The 24,807-nt window shown below is 41.5% G+C and overlaps 1 protein-coding gene across 3 annotated transcripts in view; it reads right to left on the reverse strand.

Moving 5' to 3' along the window:
- Nucleotides 1-24,807, reverse strand: part of frrs1a (ferric-chelate reductase 1a) — a 36,167-nt gene that overhangs the window by 9,789 nt on the left and 1,571 nt on the right. For all 3 annotated transcript variants that reach the window (XM_078265013.1, XM_078265012.1, XM_078265014.1), the window contains exons 2-9: nucleotides 14,653-14,792; nucleotides 14,360-14,454; nucleotides 10,511-10,661; nucleotides 10,295-10,414; nucleotides 9,694-9,765; nucleotides 9,402-9,500; nucleotides 5,041-5,191; nucleotides 3,673-3,786 (exon numbers count right to left, since the gene is read on the reverse strand). In XM_078265013.1, the coding sequence (XP_078121139.1) occupies nucleotides 3,673-3,786; nucleotides 5,041-5,191; nucleotides 9,402-9,500; nucleotides 9,694-9,765; nucleotides 10,295-10,414; nucleotides 10,511-10,661; nucleotides 14,360-14,454; nucleotides 14,653-14,792 (942 nt within the window). The remainder of the gene's footprint in view (nucleotides 1-3,672; nucleotides 3,787-5,040; nucleotides 5,192-9,401; nucleotides 9,501-9,693; nucleotides 9,766-10,294; nucleotides 10,415-10,510; nucleotides 10,662-14,359; nucleotides 14,455-14,652; nucleotides 14,793-24,807) is intronic.

Consider the following 24,807-nt stretch of genomic DNA (forward strand, 5'->3'; position numbering starts at 1 on the left):
TCCTAGTGAGACACTAAAACCCAGTATCTCACCAAACCTGCAGAGGGGGTAATCAACCCTGTTTTTCTAGGAAAAGGAAGGACATCACGCTTTGCTTTTTCTTCAAAGTCGACAGAACTGTTCCACTCCACTGCCCTGGAAGGAGCTGTTTCATTAATCACTGGCGAGTGATTAACCCGTTTCTGTCCATCGTGGAGAATGCAACACAAAGTAAGAGGCTTATAGTTGTGGGCAGATGTAGAACAGTGTGTTTTATTAATGAGTAAGTGCTATTGCTGCAACGTTCTTGCCATTAATGTGATCGGGACCGCCGTGTCCTATTTATTGCTGTGAAGGTATCACTGATCACGATACTTGTTGAAGTTTTGTGTTGAAACTGTAATTGCTACCTCCCACCGCAGAGAAGTTTAGTTACTGCACAAGCGAGATATAACCCTTTCTTTCATCACTCAAACCACGGCGCTGCGACATAACGAGACCATTATATCGTAGACCTGTGTTAGACAAACTGGTTATTGTTGCCAGAGTCTTGAGTGAACGAGGAGAGTGGCTATTGTCACTTCCGCGAGGATCAAGATTTCAAGTGTTTGTTCTTCTTTTCAATCGTGTTTCCTTTCTGTTTCTTTCCCTCCCTTTTCTATACATACATACACACACACACACACACACACACACACACACACATTTTGAACAGCTGGCCTCGACAGGCGCCATAGTCACGTGAGAACGTAACACAGCGTCACCACTGCCATTTCGGCACCAAAATAGCGCTCTGTGGTGTGTCTCCTTTGTCTGTAACACGTGTTGAAATCTTGCGGTGTTCCCCGCCATTTCAGCGCTAGGAGTAGCCATTTTTGGGGTTTTGTACTAGACTTACAAATAGCCTCAAATCACACGGTCCCCCGATCGCCATCTTGGATTTTGCGTGGTTAGCCCGACCACATGGCCCCCGCCACTCCTACCTCTCTTCCCTCCTCCTGTCCTACACACACACACACACACACACATATCCCAGCTTGCTTGCTGCTTTGTTTGCTAGAACTGTAACAAGTCGATAGAGTTTGATGATTGAAGAATTATTGATTGACCATCAGTATTTTTGAAGTTAATTTAGACTTTAACAAGAAGTTGTTATTTGTGTACATGTTGTATTAACAGCTGGTTATACAGATCAGTGCTTGATTTTCACCCTTCTTTTGTTCCTTTTAAAGATACCAGATAAATGAATCAAATTAATTAAGATCTGTATTTTAAAGAGATCAGCACCTTTGAGACTGTTTTTGTTCAGTTATTGGCCCCTGAGTTCAGGGTGGTGCCTAAACGACCGGTATCTACCGGACCGATTAGCAACGTGGATTTTGGTGCCAATTAAATGCCAGCGCTGCTCTCAGATGCTCTGAAATGGACATTAGAGGCAACATAGGCATCACTGCATGTGACGCTAGTTAACACTACACTTGACAGCAGGTAACGTTAGCCTACTGTTAGCTAGCAGCTGGATTAAACAGTTAAATGCTGACAGCTAAACGGTGTAAAGTGTGACTGTATTTCACTGGAGAGGATTCCAACATCAGGAGGTGCAGCTGCCATTGTCGGAAAAACAATACTAATTAAGTATCGGTTCAGGCACCGTTTAAGCACCGGCACCGTTTTAAAAGTATTGTTTTCGGAAAAACCCCAAACGATACCCAACCCTAGTCCTAATGCTATAATTCATCCATCCATCTTCGTCCGCTTATCCGGTATTGGGTCGCGGGGGTAGCAGCTCCAGCAGGGGACCCCAAACTTCCCTTTCCCGGGCCACATTAACCAGCTCTGACTGGGGGATCCCGAGGCGTTCCCAGGCCAGGTTGGAGATATAATCCCTCCACCTAGTCCTGGGTCTTCCCCGAGGCCTCCTCCCAGCTAGACGTGCCTGGAACACCTCCCTAGGGAGGCGCCCAGGGGGCATCCTTACCAGATGCCCGAACCACCTCAACTGGCTCCTTTCAATGTGAAGGAGCAGCGGCTCTACTCCGAGCTCCTCACAGATAACTGAGCTTCTCACCCTATCTCTAAGGGAGACGCCAGCTACCCTCCTGAGGAAACCCATTTCGGCCACTTGTACCCTGGATCTTGTTCTTTCGGTCACGACCCAGCCTTCATGACCATAGGTGAGGGTATCCGTGGCAAACCCGGCCACCAGACGCTCGCTGACGAGCCCTCCATCTGGGCCTGGCTCCAGACGGGGGCCGTGGGCTTCCTCCGGGCAGGGTCACTCCATCTCTACCTCGATTTCTCATAGGGTTTTTGAACCATTCTTTGTCTGGCCCCTCACCTGAGACCACTTTGCCTTGGGAGACCCTACCAGGAGCACAAAGCTCCAGACAACACAGCCCTCAGGTTCATGATTAATAAAAAAAATGATTGCATATATTTGTGTCTTAGGCTACTGTGAAAAAGTCAAAAAGGAAAAATACATCAAGCAGAGAATTATTAAACATAAAATGTTCTATGTTTTTTCATTGTGGTTAATATAAAAAGGATCATGTTTTCCTCTGGATAGCGTATTAAGGAGCTGTCGGTATCGACACAGAAAGCTCCTCAGACTTTAGGGAGTTCTCACTGGAGAGCCAATAGAAAGCCCTTGTCCCCTCCTCCTCATTAGCATTTTGTGCTACTAGTTAACAAGTAAGCACTTTGGATTTCAGGTCACTAGTTAACTAGTAAGACTTTTAGTGTTACTTATTCAGTTCACAGGACCACTAGTGCGTCAAACAGCTGACTAGTTTGGACTTTGGTGCTACGAGCGCATGCCCTGCGTCACTAGTAAGGCTTATATTCCACTAGTTGCTGAAAACAAGTGACAAGTAAAAGATTTTTTCCAACTAGTACTGACAAAAAGCCAATTAGTGGAGCAACCTGACGTCTGATATCAAGGATATGGAATTGATGCTCAAAGGGCTTGCCATATCCTTTTGTATGTAACATGCAACCGATTTAGACACAGACATGAAAAGAGTAGCTTCTTATTGCAAAAGTGGTGCAGAGGTGTAGAAGATTAATTGAAAGAGGTTTGGAGCGAGGACTCGTGTGTCAGCAACTGGCACACGCCCCCAGTGACGAGAAGCGGGATGCCAAGAGCAAACGTTTTTTAAAGTCTATTGTCCTGCTGCACGCTCTCTTTACTTCTTTTACAAACCTCTTGTCAAAACGTGTTTCTCCCACAGATGCAACCGTTGCCTCGGCTAAACCCTTCTTGTAGGGTGTGCGCGCTGAGTGAAGCTCTGGGGGATAATTTCTGGGATCACCACGGCTTCCTGGTCTGGAGTGCTCAACTTGGGGGCAGATGGGCCCCAGCGGTAAACTAGATCATAGCTGTGTTCCTGTGTCACAGTACTTCAGCAACCAGTGTTACAATATATATATATATATATATATATATATATATATATATATATATATATATATATATATATATATATTTCTGACACTTGGCTGTGTGTGCATCATTGACTGTGTATTAAGAAATCTGATTATGATTACATTTACATATTTTACATATAAGTTGTAGTAACTCAGAGAAAATAAAAGGAATATAAACGTGTTAAGCTTAGAAAACCTATCAATGGGCTAGTTTAACTGCATCAGACACACAGTGACCTACATGTTTAAATCAAGCACTCAACAAACCATGCATTTTCATAATGATGGGTGCCCGGGAGCCTCTGAGGATCTCTGGTGGTCCAGTGATATGTTTTCTGTGGCTGGAGATTAATGGCTGCTGGCTATGTTTCCACACTTTACCTAGATGAGAGACACAATTTTAGTTATATATATGTCAGCAAACTAATAAACTATTACTAACAAACTAGTTCCCCTGGTACATTCAACATAAGCGGGACATAAAAGTTTTCAATGTTACTGATTAACAGTCAGTCTATGAGTCACAGACCTTTTGAAGTCAGATATAGCTGACAGAGCCAGCAGGATGGGTTGACACACCCTTTGAACAAGCAGTAGTAAAATGAATCCTTATCCATCAAATGTGTTTTACATAGAAGTGCCTTTTGTCTTTTTATTTTCACATTTTTGCACCAGCCAGCTTCCCTTCCGATGCCTTGTGTAGGATTTTTTCAGTCTAATGCTGATGTATACGGTTATAATACAAGACATGCCAAATATTTACACCTTCCAATGTTCCGTACTAGGCTTTTTTTCAATTCTCTATTAGATACAGGGAGCACAGCTATAGAATAGTTGTATCAACACTGCATTTCAGTCAACTTTCAAAAATTATAAAAAGAGGCTTAGGACCTGTCTGATGAACCAAACTTAACTGTCTGTATGGATCTGAACTATTCATATCTGATTTTGTTTGGCCTTCCTGTCTCTCATAACTACTCAATCATAAGTCCACACATTCTCATTTTATCTATATTCTTGTAATTTATTTCATGCCTTTGCTGTTTTATGTAGCCAACCTTAGTTTTTTTTTATTCAGTGCTTACTTGTGTTTAATTTGTAGATAGGACTCTTGTAATTGTAATTGTTCATTAAACATTTTTCCCCCTTTTCCTCAAGGTGAGATTCATCAAGCCCCTAGGGATTTTCTTAATCTCACCCTTACAATCTTTTTAAATATTTATTTAAATTTCTTGTTGTGTTTCTGTTGCCTTGATTTCATTGTGCAAATAAACACATTCAAAAAAATCAACTTAAATTGCTACTTATAGTTAAACTCAAACTGCAGCTTCTTCATAACATTTTCTCTCTAGTGAGAATTTGTGAGCAAGTGAGCATTTGTGTCATCCATTAATAAATCACTTAAATCTTGAAAGGCCAATTAACCATGAACTATTGAGTGTTAGAAAAAGCCAACAGTGGAAAAGCCTGTACTTTATGTGCTGATAGTTTCCTGTTAATGACATCCTGACACCATTATCAGATCAAACTGTCATAATAAAGCTTCAATAGATTGATAAGGACATTAATTGGCCCCTTTAGACACAGTTTGGCTGCAAGGGTGAATGGGTTCAGTTTCCAAGGTAACTAGCTTACCGTACTGAGCATGTCCGTTGGCTAGAAACAGAAAGTAGTCTTTGTCCAGATCATAGAGGGCTCTTTTCTGATTAGTCAGTTTGACTGGTCTACTTAACCTGCACTGAATATATCCATCTGCCAGCCGCCATGACACTGAGGAGAGGACAGACTGCACACACACACACACACACACACACACACACACACACACACACACACACACACACACACACAATCCAGAGAAAATCCAATTATATTTCAGAAGGGAAACATTTTTGGTTTCTTCGTGAGACTCAGAATAAGAAAAGGGTTTATTGCCATCATAAGTTACACTTACATGGAATTTGCCTTAGTGATGGTGCATACATATACAAACATATTACAGTTTTTTTTATCGCTTTGGTACTATTATCGCAACCATGTGATACAATTTCACAATTCTTAGTGCAAAACTCCAAACTCATTACCCTTGTAACACAGCCAGTCTTTCATTCAAAATGTACCATTCATTTGGATTGTAAACATCTCCCACCACACAACCATTCATTCAAAATATATTTTTTTGTGAAATGTCATAAGAACATTTCACACATTTGATCTGTTATACGCTCCCCGCCCTGCTCTCTTCTTCCTCTCTGTTCATTTCAGGTGTTCCTGATTCCTGATTGTCAGTGTGGCCCCACCCCTGTATATAAGGAAGGCTGGGAGACAGAGATTGGGTCTCTGAGACTGAAGCAGCTCTGATTAACGTCTTCTGTTGTCTTCTTTTGTGTTTTATTGCTTTGAGGATGGAGGTCTGGTAGTGTAGTTTTTGCGGCTTTGTTTCTGTTAGTTAGTCACTACTCTTTAGTTTAGGGGGGGAAGTTCTGGGTTTGATGGCCCTTGATGGGTTGGCTCAGGCTTCTTCCTTTCTTTTATTCTTTTTGGCCAGACCTCCAGACTCCCATAGTTTTGGTTTAATCAATAATAGATAAGTTTTGAATAAACTTTAATTTACTTTAACTAATCCTCGGGTTTGGTGTTCTTAATACTAAGTTACTCCTCTAGTAAACTAGTATTCACATGAAATAAAACAAGAAAACATTGAGACCATTCAACAAAGCACACTATGGGTAATAACCCATATTGACAGCTGGCCCTCCCAATCAGAATTCAAAGTTAAAACACTAGAGAACTTTTCCTGCTTCGGTCCCCCTACAGGTTGTCTCATCGGAACTACAACTGGAACTTCACTTCCAATTTATGTTTTCCTCCGTGGGTGCTCACGGGCGCACGCCCTTTAAAAAAAAAAAAGCAGTCCAAAAATGTTTGCATTTCAGAACCTTAGGAAATGGACAGCGGTCGACACGAACGCACACGCCTATTAACTCGATAATAAATCCGTGAAGTAGGCTTTCAACTCAGGACAGCGCCACTCCTCACAGATACAGATTGGATTGGAGATCAGAAGTTTAACTGACACGTAACCGCCATCAGCGCTCACATGCTCCACTTAGCAACAACTGCAATGTTTACTTTTAAATGAATGTAGCCTACAGGCAGTCTGGCACACATGGGTGCTCAGTATTTTCCATGGGTGCTCCAGCTCGAGGCAATGTGAAACCTTTGAGCTAGTCAGCTTCATTATATTCCATCTTTATGTCAGTGACGATACTTTGGCAACAGATGGCGCAGTTAGCTATAGGGTTGCATTCTCAAAGACAGCAACTCCAAACTCGTGTTACTGTCATGTTGCGATTTTTGTTGGGTCAGACCCATCTGATAGTGATGGGGGGCCGAGACTGAGATCTATATGGAAAAGTATGCACCAAACAAGCCACTTTGAAATTTTGCTGTTTTCATGAATACAAAAGTTGGGTGACCCTCCCCCCTAGACTAAAAAAGTTGGATGACTTAACAAAGAATAAAAAGTAGGGGTGTCAAAATAACGCGTTAATTTCGATTAATTAATCTCAGAAAAAATAACGCATAAAAAAAAAGAATGCAGATTAATCCATTCCATATTGAGGTTTGACCCGAGCCATTGGACTGTAAAATGAAGGAGGGAGACGAGAATGTTCTGCCTGGATCATTAATTGGAACATTTACTTGTAAAAATCTTCTTCCTGCCAACCCTGGCTACCGAAATCTGGTGCCACTGATATGTCTGCTCTTCTCTCTGATGCTCTGAAGATGACACAGGCAACACAAACCCCGCTGCACGTGACGCTAGTTAACACTATACTCGACAGCAGCTAATGTTAGCCTACCGCTAGCTAATTAACACTATACTCAACAGCAGCTAAGGTTAGCATACCGCTAGCTAGTTAACACTGTACTCGACAGCAGCTAACGTTAGCCTACCGCTCGCTAGTAGCTGGATTGAACACGGTTAAAACGGTGTAAAGTGTGACTGTGTTTTACTGTAGAGGATTCAACACCGGGATGTAACAATCTGCAGCTGCCGTCGGAGAAACAACACAGACGGTGCGTTCAATGAAACCGGTAAACTACAGCCTCGTGGTGCATTTGAAGTTATTGTAAATGTGTTTTTGTCGTTCAACAGCAATTTACTAGTGATGAGTTATTGTTATACATTATTATTAAATCATTTAATGTTGACCATATGGCCTTAGCAATAAACAAGCCGTTCTTTAATGTCACCGACTGTTGTTTAGTACCCTTTTTTTTCTTTTCCTTCATCGGTTCAGGCACCGTTAATTACGTATGCGATTAATTTCGATTAATTAATCACAGAGTATGTAATTAATTAGATTACATTTTTTAATCGATTGACAGCCCTAATAAAAAGACATGACCCTCCCCTATTTTCCTCCGGTGGTCCATTCCATAAATACCGCCCCTTAAAAAACGGCCCCTTAGCCATTTACCGATTAAGAGAAAATCCAGATGTTACGCTGCAGTCTGCCCTTGTCCTGAAGATGGATATAAATCTCCTGTCTGTAACTTAAAGTTATAGTGTATAGGACTTAGGGCAAACTATTGGTAGAAATGGAATATTATATCAATAACTATGTTTATGTTAGCTTAGAATGAGCCTTTTATATCTATATACAGTAGTCCAGAATGGACAAACCAAATACTGGCTCTAGATAGGGCCCTTTGCATCTTCATGTCAGCCACTGGAGTTCTATTACACACTTGGCATGTTTTATTTGGTTGCAGTCTGCAACCTCATGCAAGATACCACTAAATCCTACGCACCTTTAAAGTACTGATAATGTGTTTTGTAGGCCTGTCGCGATAGTGAATATATGGACTTATCACATGATATATGGAAATGAGCTTGGTAGCTTTTGGTGACGCAATATATTGCAATTGCTAATTTTTATAATTGAAAATAAAGAGTATATTCATTCATTTTGACATAAACATGAATGTTACCAACATTTTAGTCAATCGCACCGCCTCTGTCATCTCATATGCTTTCTGTGTCGGAGGCAGAGGCAGGGCTGAGGCAGCCTCTCCACACACACAGACACACACACACACACACATACACACACACACACACACACAGCATGAAAAGCTGTTTCAGCTGTGCAGCAGAAACAGCTGATCAGTCCTGTGTGTTAAATGTTCGCTTCGTCAGAATGTGCATAGAAATACGTGAATGGAAACTCATCTCACTCTCCTGATTTCTGGGTCCCTGCTCTTCCTACACACCTGCCTGTAATTAGCTCTCCAGCATATCAATCCCGGCTCATCTCCCACTCTGTGCCAGATTGTGTGTTCCAATCACAATGGTAGCTATATGCTCAGGCCAAGCTGTAGAATCTTTGAGAAATAGTTTTCCTTGTGTGCTTGTTAATCAAGTTAATGATTGTTTGTTCCCTGTGCTCCAGGATATCTGTTTGTCTGTCTGCTCATTAGTCGTCATGACCCTCCTCCACCCCGTTTCCTTCCAGTTCATAATTTACAGTACCAGGTCTGAGCTCACCTGAGCTTAATCCTCTTCTCATTAATCCAGATCATAGCATCCTCTTCATTCATCACCACCAGTGTCTAGACTCCATGTGGGGTATCCTGACGCTTCTCGACCCCCTTTACAATATGATAACGTCCCGATGGGAATTTCATTATGTCACGATAGTGTCTAATCGCCAAAGACTTTTCTCAGTTATCATTTTTATTGTGCGTCAATAAATAATTGTTGATCTAAAATAGGTCTCTTCTGATTAAACTAGTTAGTCCTTTCAATACTTTCAAGAACAAAATTGTACCATAGTAAAATTTGACTTTTAAAAAAAACAAATCAAGGAAAGCATTAAAGTCTATTTTTTTTTCACTGATATCTTCTGTAGTTTTCAATGTTCTCTGTTCCTGTTCTTCCGTTTATATTACATTAGATGTATTCAGAAAGACTTTTCATTTCTCACCTCAGACTGGTCTTCAGGGTGTGTCCGTCCACTGACGAAGGCAGCACTCACTAATACTCTATCCCCATCTTTTACACACATATACACATCATCATTGCCCTGAGCACACGCACACGCACACACACACACACACACACACACACACACACGCGTAAATATATACAGTATGTAGTAGTAACATGTTGGTAAATGGATCATAACAAAAATGTCTTTACAGCTGCAGGTATTTTTCTAATTACTGAAGATACATATTTAATGCAGAATGTTGTGTTACACTGAGGGGCTAGCTTACCATCCATTTGTCCCAGGACAGTGCAAAGGCAATGTATCCCTCTGCTGGGCCACTCAGCTCAAATATCATAGACTGCAGAGAAAAGTGATAAAGATCAGTAGGTGATATTAAATCCTAAATTCAAAGTGGCAGAAAGAAGTTAATTTGACGGTGTTATCTCTTTGTCAGGAGAAAAGAGTATGGCAGCTCCAGAGCAACTCAAATTAAGCTAGTGCAAAAGCCAGCGCTGGGAATCTAATGCCAGACTGCCCCAACTCCCCCGCCAGATCAGCTATAAGATCAGCTGCCTTATTTTGAGAGACGGACCTTCCTTTCTGTCACTACCCCCTATTGTTTTAGTGAGATTTATAATTTGGTAAAACAGCATCCCCGCCAGCGCATCATTAAAAACTATAGCCTCATTGGCAAATGTAATTTAACACTCAAAACACAATGAAACTTGGCAACATGAATAGGTTCTTCTGTTCTGTTCTTCTGTGCTGCAGGCAATCCATCAGATTATCTGGAAAATACACCCTGGTGACACACAGCGTCCCAGTTTGAATGTGATCAGAATCCATCGATGTTGTTTTCATTGTACCAGTTCTGTTAAAAGTCAAACCGTTTTGTCTGGTCCCTCTGTAGTCATGGACAGGAAGAAGCAGTGAGGGTCTTCTTTTGGATCACAGCCTGGAGGATCAAGCAGGCAGGATTTTGACTGGCCACATCCCTCAGAAGTAAACTAAATGTGTAAGATGGGGAGGAAGTTTATTGATTACTACATGTTCAGACAGGAAATCACTGTCACAATCAGAAGTCCAAATGTTGTGACACTTACAACCCCAGGCAGGATGGAGGCTGTGGTTGTAGGTTGTACTGGAGGAGGTGTAGTGTCTGACTGAGGTGGGTGGGGAGTAACACCATGCTGATAGATGATTGGCCCAGGCAGCTTCACCCAAAATAGACTGTAGTGTTTCACTGCAGTCACACTGAAAAATATAGCCATAGATAAACACTCACTGTGGAATATTCTGTCAAGTAATGTACAAATCTTTAGAATAAAGTCAAGGATTAACACAGTCGCACAGTCATGCAAACATGTATTTTAATGAGCATATATTTACTTTTCAAAACATCGTTAGGTCATTAAAATTTCCATTATAAATAAGGTTTATCAAAATTAAATCAAGATTTTAATGCTACGCAGAAGATGAAGCCTGTACATTTTAGACACCCAAATGGCTAATATCTGTGGATATTTGTAGTCCCATAGGACGAGCCCTGTAGATTTTGTTTATCCTGTTGCCTTTTCTGTACATCCATTTGTATACCAAAATTCTCACTTGGACACAGGATATTGCCTAGACCTTTCTTAAGGCAGACATCTTGACGTATCAAACAAAGGTGTAACTAATAAAATGACATCATGAGAGATATGGGTAGATTGTTGAGCTGAGCACTCTGCACAAATGTAGCCAATTCATATAATATGGCATATGACATGAACTACTATGACTACTATTTCTAGTCACTGTTCCATTATCTTTATTGTGACTATTTTTGCCACTGTTCATCACACCCCCAACCGGCACTGTCAGACACCGCCTACCAAGAGCCTGGGTCTGTCCCAGGTTTCTCCCTAAAAATGTAATCAAGATGGCGCCGCAGAATGGTGACACGGTGTGTTGGTGCACTATGTTTTCTTTTGTTTTGTGTTTTAACTTTGTTTCTTGCGATGGTAGCCGTATCTCATTCAACAGTGAAGAGCTCGTGAACTTCAGGGGGACAACACCATTGGACTTATTTCCCACTTTTCTTCTCCCTTCACTGGAAGTTTTGGACATTCTGGTCAAAGGTGCGCTCACCTTTGCTCACGCAGCGAAACGTCGGAGGAGAGGGAAACGGGGCCGATGCGCTTGTGCGTCTCTGCCAGCGAGGATTACGCACATCGTTCCCGGGAATATTCCTCTCTAACGTGCGCTCACTGCCCAACAAACTGGAGGAATTACAACTGCTGTTGGTGGGAAACCGGGACTTTTCTTCATCTACTGTTTTGTGCTTCACGGAGACATGGCTCTGTGGATTAATACCGGACTCTGCGCTGCAGCTGGCAGGCTTCCAGCTTTTCAGAGTGGACAGAGACACGGACCTCTCTGGCAAAACTAAAGGTGGAGGAATCTCTTTCTACATCAACAGCGGCTGGTGCAACGACGTGACAGTGACCCAACAGCATTGTTCTCCTGACCTGGAATATTTCATCATAAACTGTAAGCCTTTTTATTCACCCCGTGAGTTCCATTCATTCATTCTGGTCGGTGTTTACATCTCACATCAGGCCAACGTGCAGGACGCACAGGGCATGCTCGCCGACCAGATACTGCCGACCTTGGAGACTTTAATAAAGGGAACCTCACTCATGAACTCCCTAAATATATACAGCATATTAGATACCAGACCAGAGAGGAGAACGTTCTGGATCACTGTTACACCACAGTCAGGGATGCTTATCACGCCATCCCCCGTGCTGCACTTGGACACTCTGACCACGTCATGGTTCACCTGATCCCCACACAGGCAGAAACTAAAGCTCTGCAAACCTGTAGTGAGGACATCAAGGAAGTGGACCAGTGAGGCTGTGGAGCATCTCCAGTCATGTTTGGATTCTACTAGCTGGGATGTGTTCAGGACTGCTACCAACAGTCTGGATGAGTACACATAGGCTGTAACGTCATACATCAGCTTCTGTGAGGACTGCTGTGTTCCATCAAGAACCAGAGTGAGTTTCCACAACGACAAACCCTGGTTCACAGCCAAACTCAGAAGGTTAAGGCTGGCTAAGGAAGAGGCCTTCAGGAGTGGGGACAAAGACAGATTTAAAGAGTCGAAGTACAAGTTTAGCAAGGCAGTGAAGGAGGCTAAACAACAGTACTCTGAGAAGCTCCAACGCCAGTTTTCAGCTAACAACTCTGCGACTGTCTGGAAAGGATTTAGGCAGATCACCACCTATAAGCCTAAAACCCCCACTCCTTCAATGACCGGCACCTAGCCAACGACCTGAACGAGTTCTACTGTCGATTTGAAAGACACCTCGCTACAGCTACAGCCACTGTGCTTCACCTCCACCTCCCCTACCTCAGCAGGGTCCTGGGCCTCCCCACCAATGCCCTCCATAAAGGTCCCTCCCTCCACCCCCCCACCCACCTCAGTGAAGACTCTCTCCGTGAAGCTGGGGAAACATGTCTCCGACTCACAGACCATCAGCACCGGATCGCCCCAGGGCTGTGTTCTTTTCCCCCCTGCTCTTCTCCCTGTACACCAACAGCTGCACCTCCAATCGACGAGCCCGCCTACAGGTGGGAGGCTGACCACCTGGTGACCTGGTGCAAGAAAAACTATCTAGAGCTCAACGCTCTAAAGACAGTGGAGATGGTTGTGGACCCAGCCCCACCTGCCCCCATCACCCTCTGTGGCTCCACAATTGACACTGTGGAGTCTTTTCCGCTTCCTGAGCTCCACCATCTCCCAGGACCTCATCAAAAAAGCCCATCAGAGGATGTACTTCCTGCGGCAGCTGAAGAAATTCAACCTGTCAAAGACAATGATGGTGCACTTCTACACAGCCATCATTGAGTCCATCCTCACATCCTCCATCACCATCTGGTACGCTGCTGCCACAGCCAAGGACAAGGGCAGACTGCAGCGTGTCATTCGGTCAGCTGAGAAGGTGATTGGCTGCAATCTGCCGCTGCTCCAGGACCTATACGCCACCAGGACTCTGAAGCGTGCTGGAAAGATTGTGGCCGACCCCTCCCACCCCGGCCACAAACTCTTTGAGACACTCCCCTCTGGCAGGAGGCTGAGGTCCATCAGGACCAAAACCTCACATCACATGAACAGCTTTTTCTCCTCCGCCACTAGCCTTATTAACAAGGCCCGGACCCCACCCTGACTCTCCACCTTCATGCCACTGTTCTCTCTCTGCTGTAATGCTCTTTGCTCTTTATTTTTTATTGATATCGTTATTTATTCTTTATTTTTAACTTAATACATACAGTGTAAATATACTTATACTTATATTGTTGGTACCTATACTTATATTGTTTAATATTCCATCTAAAGAATGTGTGACGTGCACCAACAACACCAAAACAAATTCCTTGTATGTGTTAAAAAACGTACTTGGCAATAAAACCCTTTCTGATTCTGATTCTGAAAAATAAGTTTTTCCTCACCACTGTCACACTAAATGCTTGCTCTTGGGGGAATTACTAGAATTGTTGGGACTTTATAAATTATAGAGTGTGGTCTAGACCTACTCTATCTGTAAAGTGTCTAACTGTTCAGACAGAAAGTGGCAACTCAGAAATTGATCCATTCGTCCAGCCAACATGACACAACACAGAGTCAAGGGGTTGCTAAACGAGCCAGTTTCACATGTGTCTGGCAGAGCTCACTTATGTCAAGTGACATTAGCTAATAATGCTAATAACACTCAATGCTGTTTAACTGACATTGCTGAGTCAGTTTGCTGATTGTATGACTCTTCTCTACTTGTGCTACTGATACTTTTCTGCTGTTATTTTGCGTATCAAATTATAGCGCAATCATAACTTGTTAGCGCAGTGGCCACTTTTCAACAAAAGTTTCATAAATTAGCTTTGAATGAAATTCATAAATATAAACTCACAAAAACTGAACCTGTCTGGGAGCATATGTGGGAGCATTCCAGATGACAACAACCTCTGTCTGTCTGGCATCACTCGTATGGCTCACTGCTGAACCCTGGGCGCACACACACACACACACACACACACACACACAGGTTTTGTTTTTACTATATTTTTCTTATCTGAGTATGTTGGTTTTGTGATCAAATATGTTTTTACTATTTATTACATACTTTATTATTATTACATATTTATTACACATATATATCAACTACTGTGTCTTTACGTGAATGTGATATGTGCATATGTTCACCTGGTGGTTATTACAGGTGAGCAGCTGTGTCTTTTTCAGATTGGTCAGGGTAAAGGTGCCAACTGTGGATACCAAGCTCTGATTGGCTGCATCTCTGGCCTGAAGTAGAAAGCCCTCAAAATACGTTCCGAAAAGGGTGACTGAAAACGGTGTTTCAAAAGTAAAAATTAAAAGAAATTAAATTAACAATATCAATAATTTCTATTCATTTGATTTTAAACTAATAACTTAGTAGGACCTGCATTTTAAATATTCAATGGAGTCTTAAATATGATTAGTTTGGTCAAAGTTTTATTTATATTTGATCCCTTATTTTATTACAATTACAAAAGAATATGTTCACTGGCTTCTTCCTTATGGAGTACTGCATACTTAGTTTTATACGATCGCTATGACAATTTTTTTCAATTCTTTTAACAGCTTTCCTAAACTCTTAACGCACCAACAGCATTTCATGCTCAAAATCACACATTGAAAACTAAACTCTAACACTAATTTTCAAAATACAATAACTTACTAACACAATTTCACTTATGTCCACCAAAACAATGCAAACATGTCTCAAAATCAAATAATTCTTCCAAAACACTAACACATGTTCTCTTCCAACAGGAACATTTAGTCAATCATAGCACAATGTCATACAAAACACTAACATCAGATGGAATTACAGCAACTGCATTATTTGATATGTGTCAGGTCTGCCTTTATTAGTTATTAGTTTCTTTTGCTGCAGAAATTCAATACCGAAAATGAATGACCCATCTCAGAGTAGCTTTATAGAATGTACGGTTTACTGTATGAAAAAAAGAAGACCGAGACAGAATTGTCCTGGTACTCGTCTTCCTCTCCCTCGTGCAGGCATTTTCCCCCTTTTTTGTGTTCATCTATATTGTTCTAATAGGACCTCTTTTATGTATTACCATATGGTCATGCGATTGAAAGAACCTCAACACCTGAGTGTGTTTCCTAGATGTCAATCAGCTGTGATCGATCTATTTGCATAACTTCAATCAGCTGTTTCTCAGTAGCAATGGAATAAAATGCAGGGGATATACAGTCCCCTCCAAAAGTATTGGAACTGCAAGGCAAATTCCTGTTTTTGTTGTTCACTGAAGACATTTGGGTTTAAGATCAAAAGATGGATATGAGACAGGAGTTCAGAATTTCAGCTTTTATTTCCTGGTATTTATGTCAAGATGTGTTAAACAACTCAGGACATACCACCCTTTGTTTGAACCCACCCATTTTTCAAGTGACAAAACTATTGGAACATGTGACTGATAGATGCTTCTTGTTGCCCAGGTGTTGCCTTTTTATACTTGGTTTAAACCTATAAAGACTGAATTTCTTGTTTAAAGAGGATAAACCAACATGAAAACCAGAGAGCTGTCTATGGGAGAAAAGCAAGCCATTTTCAAGTTGAGAAAAGAATGAAAATCGACCAGAGCCATTGGACAAACATTGGGCATAGCAAACACAACAATTTGGAATGTCCTGAAAAGAAAAACTACTGTCGAACAGGTCGGCCAAGGAAAACAACAGTAGTTGATGACAGAAATATTGTGAGAGCTGTGAAGAAAACCCCAAAATCATCAGTAAGTGACATCACCAACGACCTCCAAAGTGCAGGGGTGAAGGTATCACAATCCACTGTTCGAAGAAGACTCCGAGAGCAGAAATATAGAGGCCATACCGCAAGATGCAAACCACTCATCAGCAGTAAGAATCGGAAGGCCAGATTGGAATATGCAAAGAAGTACAGAGATGAGCCGCAAAAGTTCTGGAACATAATCTTATGGACTGATGAGACTAATGGTGTTTTCCATTACATGGTATCTGCTTGACTCGCCTCAACTCGACTGGACACACTGTGCGCCCGTTTTCCATTGCAGATTTTAGTACCGCCTCAGCGTGGCATGCCGGCTCGACGCACACACCAGCGCAAGTATAAACATCAGGTGTGTGCATCGAGCCGGCATGTATGTGTGTACATAGGCTACGGCAAAAGCTCTGCCGCGAGCCTCCGCAGAACTGTAAAACAAGCGGCGCCACAGTAAACTGCCGTGACCTAACGCGACACACACACAGAACGTGGAAGGTGTGTTGTTGTTGCCAGAAGACACATTTTGTTTCAAATGAAGCTGGAGGCAGCAAAAAAAAACACAGCTGGCTGAACTATTTAAAAATAGCGGGTTTGTTCAGGACATCCCCATATGTCGCTTTCACATCACCACTTGGTATCGGCTCAGCTCGCTTGGAACCTCGACTGAGGTGGTACTAAAAATAGTACCTGTTAGCAGGTACCAGGTACTTTTTTTCGTAATGAGAAAACCAAAAAAGGCAAGTAGAGTCGAGGCGAGTTGAGCAGATACCATGTGATGGAAAAGCGACACAAGATTACAGTTTTTCTTGATTGCTTTGACCTGCTTAAAGAAACTGGGATCCACTTGGTTTTCATCATCACTGTCTCAGCAGAGCAGAAGACACCTTAACCCTTTCTCATTGGATTGACACATTTTCCCCACCCTTTTGCAGAACAGTTAACAATCATTCAAGCAGTCCAAACCCCATTGTTTTAGCTATGGTAACCAAACAGAAACCATCTGTTCCTAACTATTAGAAACTACCTACATCAGTATGAAATCACTGAAGCACCTGTTTGACACTCCTTCACACAAATCTTCAATTAGCAATCAGTCTGCAGGCCTTAAAGGTGCAGCGTCTGTGCTGTTCTTTGCCAACATGGATGGAAGAGGTCAAAGGAAGATGAGAGTGAGAGGAAGAGGTAGAGGGGTCCGAGGAAGAGGAGTCCGAGACGAGGTGGAGGTATAGTTGGAAGGGCTCAGGTTTCTGATGAAATTCGGGCAACTGTTATTGATCACGTTATCAATCATGGCCATGTGGCCCCATCATCAAGACAAAAGAGACTCAGTATCAATAGTGGCTATTTCTTATACTCTACAGTAATAGATGTTTATACTTTACTGTAAGAGATTTTGTTTTTATTTTCTTAATTTCTTATACTCTAATAGATTTTATTTTGGTTTACATGTATTTTGTGTAATATTTACAGTATTTCAGTTTTCAGCCACAGTTTGAAATAAGAATCAATGGAATCAATAAAATTTGCATCAAAGCATTTCTGATTCTGGATCCAGTTCTTGGATCAACAAATGTCACTGGCATGAAAGCTATGTACAGTAATGGGCTACAGTGACAAGCAATGGTGCACTGATTCCCACTGAGTGCTGTATTTTGTATTTTGTTGTCCACTGTGTAATGGTTGATTGGAAGAGTTCATACGCTTGTTTGCAAGTTGTGTTGATTGAAGGCAAAATTAGCTTTTGTTGCATATTTTAAATGTTTTGAGCCTTTTGCAAACAAAATGACTGAAATGTGTGACTGGCCTCTGACGAGCTGTTACCACCACCATCTTCAGCCAGAGAGGTTAGGATGGTGACCGGCCTCTGACGAGCTGTTACCACCTCTATCTTCAGTCAGAGGGGTTAGGATGGTGACTGGCCTCTGATGAGCTGTTACCACCACCATCTTCAGTCAGAGAGGTTAGGATGGTGACCGGCCTCTGACGAGCTGTTACCACCTCTATCTTCAGTCAGAGGGGTTAGGATGGTGACCAGCCTCTGACGAGCTGTTACCACCACCATCTTCAGTCAGAGAGGTTAGGATGGTGACCGGCCTCTGACGACCTGTTACCACCTCTATCTTCAGTCAGAGGGGTTAGGATGGTGACCAGCCTCTGACGAGCTGTTACCACCACCATCTTCAGTCAGAGAGGTTAGGATGGTGACCGGCCTCTGACGAGCTGTTACCACCACCATCTTCACCCAGAGAGGATATTATTTCTTCAGCTTCTTCTTGCGTTGTCACCCCGGCGAGAGGTGTGCTAACAGTGCTTGCAGCAGGTGAATCAGTCGTGCTGTTAACGTCATCACTACAAACACAAGTAAACTGCCTTGTTTTCTTTTTGCCATGTGTGATGCTAACTGCAGAATGGATTTCAAGGACTTTGCACGCCGATTAATGGCCTCCAACATTTATATTTTTTTTAGGGCTGTCAAACGATTAATTTTTTTTTAATCGCGATTAATCGCTGAATTTCTATAGTTAATCGCAATTAATTGCATATTTTATCACATGATTAAAATTCTATTATTTTGCATTTCAGAACAGTTTTTAAGTACATATTAACAATCAAAAGCTATTCTTACCAGTGTATCTTGATTGGGAATCAAATGAATGCAAAGAAAGTTACTTTATGAACTTGATTTTAAGATTTGTAATTATTTATTTACTGTAAACAAAAGAAAAATGTGTGAATCTGTCATTATTGCACAATTCCTCCAAGTACCTAACTAAAAAACTAAAAATTCCCTATCCTTACTAGAGTCAATCTAGTGTTTAGTAACTCCTAAATAATGTTGATTACTCACTGACGTCCAGTGATCACCGGTTAATGAGACAAAGTTTGCAGCACCTTGCAGCAGTTCCAGTGTGGCTGCTTTCTCCGTGTCATACAGGCTGTGTATCCGTGAAAACTACTGTCCCCTCAACAGCAACGACACAGGTCAACCGTAGTATGTCTTTAAGACCCGAGTCCTCTACGATGCTGACAGGTCTGCAGTTAGTTGCCACCCGTTTCGCAAGAGCTGTAGTAATTTTTTGGGATTTGGTTTCATCCACAGGTCGGCAAGTAGCATCACGTTAACTGTACCTCTATGCTTAGCTCCGTAGGTGGTAGCTCAAGCTTGACGTGCTTCTGTGATATTTTCATTCAGCTTTACACAACGTGCATATGGCTTTCGACTTGTCTACGAGCCGTCCGGGAGTTTTGGAAAATAAAAAGCTCCATTCAGATTTATTGCTGCTGTGTTTCTCCATCATGCTGCAGCCTGCAGCAGCAGGATGTGTTAGGAGGAAGTGGCTTGATGATAAGTAACGGTGCTGCAAAGGGTCAAAATAGTAGCTGTTAGGCACGACGCAAAGCCGAGTGAAGTGTAAAGTCTGTCCTTAATCGCATCGCGATTAACGTGTTAACGCTGACAGCCCTATATTTTTTATGTTAATCTTTGAGTTAACATGTACTAAACATGAGTTGAATTTGCACCGCAGCGCCACCACACCTTGAACCTCATGACAAGAACAGCATGTATAGTTATCTTTATTCAAGTGAATTAGGTTTAAATCGTCGTCCTGCATGAATGAATGATATTTTTGCAATTTCACACATAATAATCCACGATGATCACATTACACAAAACTGAAATTGCACGTCAAAATGACACATTGTCAATATTTTTAGAGACCCCCCAAAATTTCACAAATCACGTTTTCAGGGGAGCCCATGTCTTACAGTTTTTTCCAATCGCTATGACAATTTTTTCAATACTTTTAACAACTTTCCTAAACTCTTAACGCACCAACACACCTACAACACACAATTGACAAAACAGTTAATTTCATGTTCAAAATCACACATTGAAAACTAAACTCTAACATTAATTTTCGAAATACAATAATTCACTAACACAATACACTATGTCCACCAAAACAATGCAATCATGTCTCAAAATCAAATAATTCTTCCAAAACACTAACACATGTTCTCTCCCAACAGGAACATTTAGTCAATCATAGCACAATGTCATACAAAACACTAACATCAGATGGAATTACAGCAACTGCATTATTTTATATGTGTCAGGTCTGCCCTTATACGATAGACAAAAGTATATTGTATGGATCATAGATTGTGTTTTACACTGCAGTTTCTCTTGAAGCCTCTCTACATGTTTGTTTTGTTGGGTTTAGTAAATGTATGCATTTTGTTTCTTTTGCTTTAGAAATTCAATACAAAAAATGAGTGACCCATCTCAGAGTAGCTTTATAGAATGTACGGTCTATGAAAAAAAGAAGACAGAGACAAAGATGTCCTGGTACTTGTCTTCATCTCACTCATGCAGCAATTTTTCTTACATTCTTTGTGTTCATCTTTATTGTTCCTTTTCCACACAAAATCTGTCCAAATAGGTCCTCTTTTACTGTATGTACTACAGTAACATATAGTCATGCGATTGAAAGTACTACAGTACACCTGAGTGTGTTTCCTAGATGGGAATCAGCTGTGATTGATCTATTTGCATAACTTCAATCAGCTGTTTCTCAGTAGCAATGGAACAAAATGGAGGGGGTATATTTGTGTTTATTTCTGAACAGCTGTTCACTTTGACTTTAGCCTTTAAGTTAGGTTTAGAACATGATGTTATCTGTTCTGACATACAGAGTGAAAGCATTTGTAAATGGGTCAGTAAAGATCCATTGTTTTGGTCTTACTGGAGCTTGTGTGTAAAAGAAGTTCAAGTATTTAAAATTTGTGTCTGTGTTAAAGTCAAAGTGAACAGCTGATCATATTGTAAATTGAAACATAAATACAGTCCCCTCCAAAAGTATTGAAACTGCAAAGCAAATTCTTTTATTTTTGTTGTTCACTGAAGACATTTGGGTTTAAGATCAAAAGATGGATATGAGACAAGAGTTCAGAATTTCAGCTTTTACAGTTTTTTCCGATCGCTATGACAATTTTTTTGTCAACAACGACACAATGTGTCCTGTCAATTTTTTGTCAACAACTTTCCTAAACTCTTAACACAGTTAGCACAACATCCATCTGTGTAGGCTATACAATTAACATATTTCTTGTTGCTTTGACACAAAATGCATACAGTTAACACACGTTTAAAATGCTTGAACTTCTTTTACACACAAGCTCCACCAAGACCAAAACAATGGATCTTTACTGACCAATTTTATACAGAAACAGCTGATTGAAGTTATGCAAATAGAGCAATCACAGCTGATTCCCTTCTAGGAAACACACTCAGGTGTTGAGGTTCTTTCAATCGCATGACCATATGTTACTGTAGTACAGCCAACCCCAATTAGCAAGAGCCAAATGTCTGGCCCACACTGACAGCACTGGCATTCACTTGTTATAATAAACATGAATTTAATATCTGCGGCTCTGCTTTATTTTGAAATGATCCCATACCTTCCACTTGACCTGTGGCCTTTACCGCGTGCATACGTAAGACATGCTTCACGCGCTTTGCGTACTCTTCTCCACTCGACTAGCTAGTGTAGTGTCACACACACACAGTAGCCGCAGCCGCTCGCCAGCTAGCCCTCTTTCATCAAAAGGACTGACCACTTCCTCACAAAAAATTATTAAATGCAGTCAAACCAACATGGCATTCGCCAAGATACGCAAGGTAGACCAGGAGAACCGTCAGTTCAAAACTGACTGGACGGAGAGGTATTGTTTTTTTTTACCGGACCACAACAGTGCTAAGCCCACATGCTTAATATGCATGCAGAATGTAGCTGTAATCAAAGTGGATAATCTGAAGCGACATTTTAACTCTATTGATGCTGCCAGTTTTAATGCAAACTACCAAGAAAAATCTGACCAGCGCAAACAAAAAATTGCAAGCATGTTAACATCATACAAGCACTCGGTTTTAACTATGTGTAAAACAACATCGGCACAAGAGAGCGCAACAGCTGCCTCATTACACGTTTCTTGGAAGCTTGCAAGAGCTAAGAAGCCATTCGCCAATGCCGAGTTAATTAAACAATGTGCAATCGACATGGCTGCCAAAATTTTAAACTAAGAGGAACAAATAAAAAAAAGTTGTTGAGCTGTTGAAGCAAGTGCCGCTGTCGGCTAACACGGCAACCAGAAGAGTTGAAGTTTTAGCGGAGGAGTGTTTTTCTAGTCTACTCACAGATTTGAAGAAAACCGAAGCATTCTCGCTGGCAATAGACTCGTCTTGTGACTGAACCGACATGGAACAGCTGTCTGTGTTCGCAAGATTTTTTGATGGGAAGACATTCCGGGAGGAGCTACTGTGTTTGATTTCTCTACCCGGCACACAACCGGGGAAAAAATATTCAACGAGCTGACACAGTTCTTCGAAAGGAATGGCTTAGATGTGAGTAAAATTGTCTCTGTTGTTACCGATGGGGCTCCGTCAGACACCGCCAGAGCTTGGCAAGCAGGCTTTCTGCCGTTAACCCAGCACTCCTGGCATTTCACTGCATTATTCACAAGTCAGTTTTGTGCGCAAAACTGTGTGGAAAAATGAAAGAGACCATGGATACTGTGACTTGACTAGTTAACTTTGTCCGTGAGAGCTCTAGTCTGCAGCATCGCCTTTTTAGAGCATTACTCGAGGAAATGTCAGCTGAACACAAGGATCTTTTGCTCCACAATGACGTTCGCTGGCTGAGCAAAGGCCATGTGTTGGACAGGGTGTGTGACCTGCGTGATGAACTTGTGTCATTTTTATCCAGCCTGCAGAGCCAAAAAGCCAGCACCTTTTTGAGCTTTTTAACTGACAACAAGGTGATATCAGATGTTACTTTTTTGTGTGACATCATGTCTCATCTAAATCACCTTAACCTGCGACTACAAGGCAAGAACCACACTGTTGCTGACATGTATGAGGCGATTGAAGCTTTCCGGTCAAAGCTGCACCTCCTGGAGAGAGACATTCATGGGAGAAAGTTGCACTTTCCACGTCTGCGTGAGCATTGTGAGAAGAATAAAATGCAGGAAGATCCAGCAATGAAGGATTTTGTGTCCAGGCTGGCAGAAAACTTCAAGGAAAGATTTGAAAGCTCCCCTAAACTCCCAGCTGACATCCTTCTCTTCGTAAGACAGCCGTTTTCTGTGTCAGCTGACGGCCAGTGGACTGCAGAGGCCAAAAAGCTGGTGCCTTCCATAGATGAGGCGGCTCTTCAGATGGAGATCTTCGAGATGGGAACATCTGATTTGCTCAAAGCTCAACACAAAGATGCACTGGTGAGTTACATTTGGATCAACGTGGTTCCCCAAGCTCGTTTTAAAAACACCAGAGATATTGCAATGCTCCTACTCACGATGTTCCCCTCAACATACTTCTGTGAATCAGCATTTTCTTCAATGAATGCTATAAAGAGCCAGGACAGAAACAGACTCTCAGATTCACATCTTGGACAGTGCCTCAGGATTGCCCCAACAGAATACAAGCCTGACATCAGAAAGGTTGCCTCATCCCGTCGCTCTCACTTCTCTCACTGATTGGTGAGTGAACCAGATCCAATTATTTTATGCTTTTTGTCAATCTTCTTGTGGTATAATAATTATTACAATGAAACCAATGAAACCATTTAATATGTAATAGCATGTTTCCTACTAAATATGCTACACAGCTTAATTAAAAGTAAATGGCATCCAACTAGTTAGTCAAATTTAAAACTTAATACACATCAATAAAAAAATAATACACAAATAAAAGCTAATTAATTATATTGTCACATTAAAATCAAACACTTTTGGTCGTTAACAGCTTGATATTATTTGGTTCACATATTTTAAAAGTTTAAAAACTAATGTGGCATATTCTGATAACACATTTGAAAAGTAACTAACTAAAAATCTCTGTCTGTCTGTGTTTGTCCTTCTGTCTCTTAGAAAGACCATCTGAATGCAGATATCCAAAGCCTGGGTGTTCCAGACAGAAGTGTGCGCTGTGTGTGTGTGTGTGTGTGTGTGTGTGTGTGTGTGTGTGTGAGAATGTGTTTGCTGGACTTTTTGTTTGCTGACTGTTTGCACAGAATATGCTCCAGGGGCATTTCATAATTAAATAGTTGGTTTTGGACTAATTTAGTATTTTTCATTTTTCTCTTATGTGACTCCTAACACCACTACTAATAATTATAAAATCACAATAGAAGTTACATCCGCGCATAAAACTGTCGCCAAAAAAACAAACATTTTGGCCCTTGGCTTGGCATGCCTGACCAAATTTGGCCCTTTTGGAAATCTAATTGGGGAACCCTGCTGTAGTACATACAGTAAAAGAGGACCTATTTGAACAATATACTGTAGATGAACACAGAAAATAAAATAAAATGCCTTCACGAGGGAGAGGAAGAGGAGTACCAGGACAATTCTGTCTCTGTCTCCTTTTTTTCATAAACCGTACATTCTATAAAGCTACTCTGAGATGGGTCATTCATTTTTTGTATTGAATCTCTGCAGCAAAAGAAACAAAATGGTGGCCGGGTTGGATCAGTGGGTAGAGCAGGCGC

The sequence above is a fragment of the Sander vitreus genome, chromosome 12 (assembly GCF_031162955.1).
Source record: "Sander vitreus isolate 19-12246 chromosome 12, sanVit1, whole genome shotgun sequence".
In the NCBI taxonomy this organism is placed as follows: domain Eukaryota; kingdom Metazoa; phylum Chordata; class Actinopteri; order Perciformes; family Percidae; genus Sander; species Sander vitreus.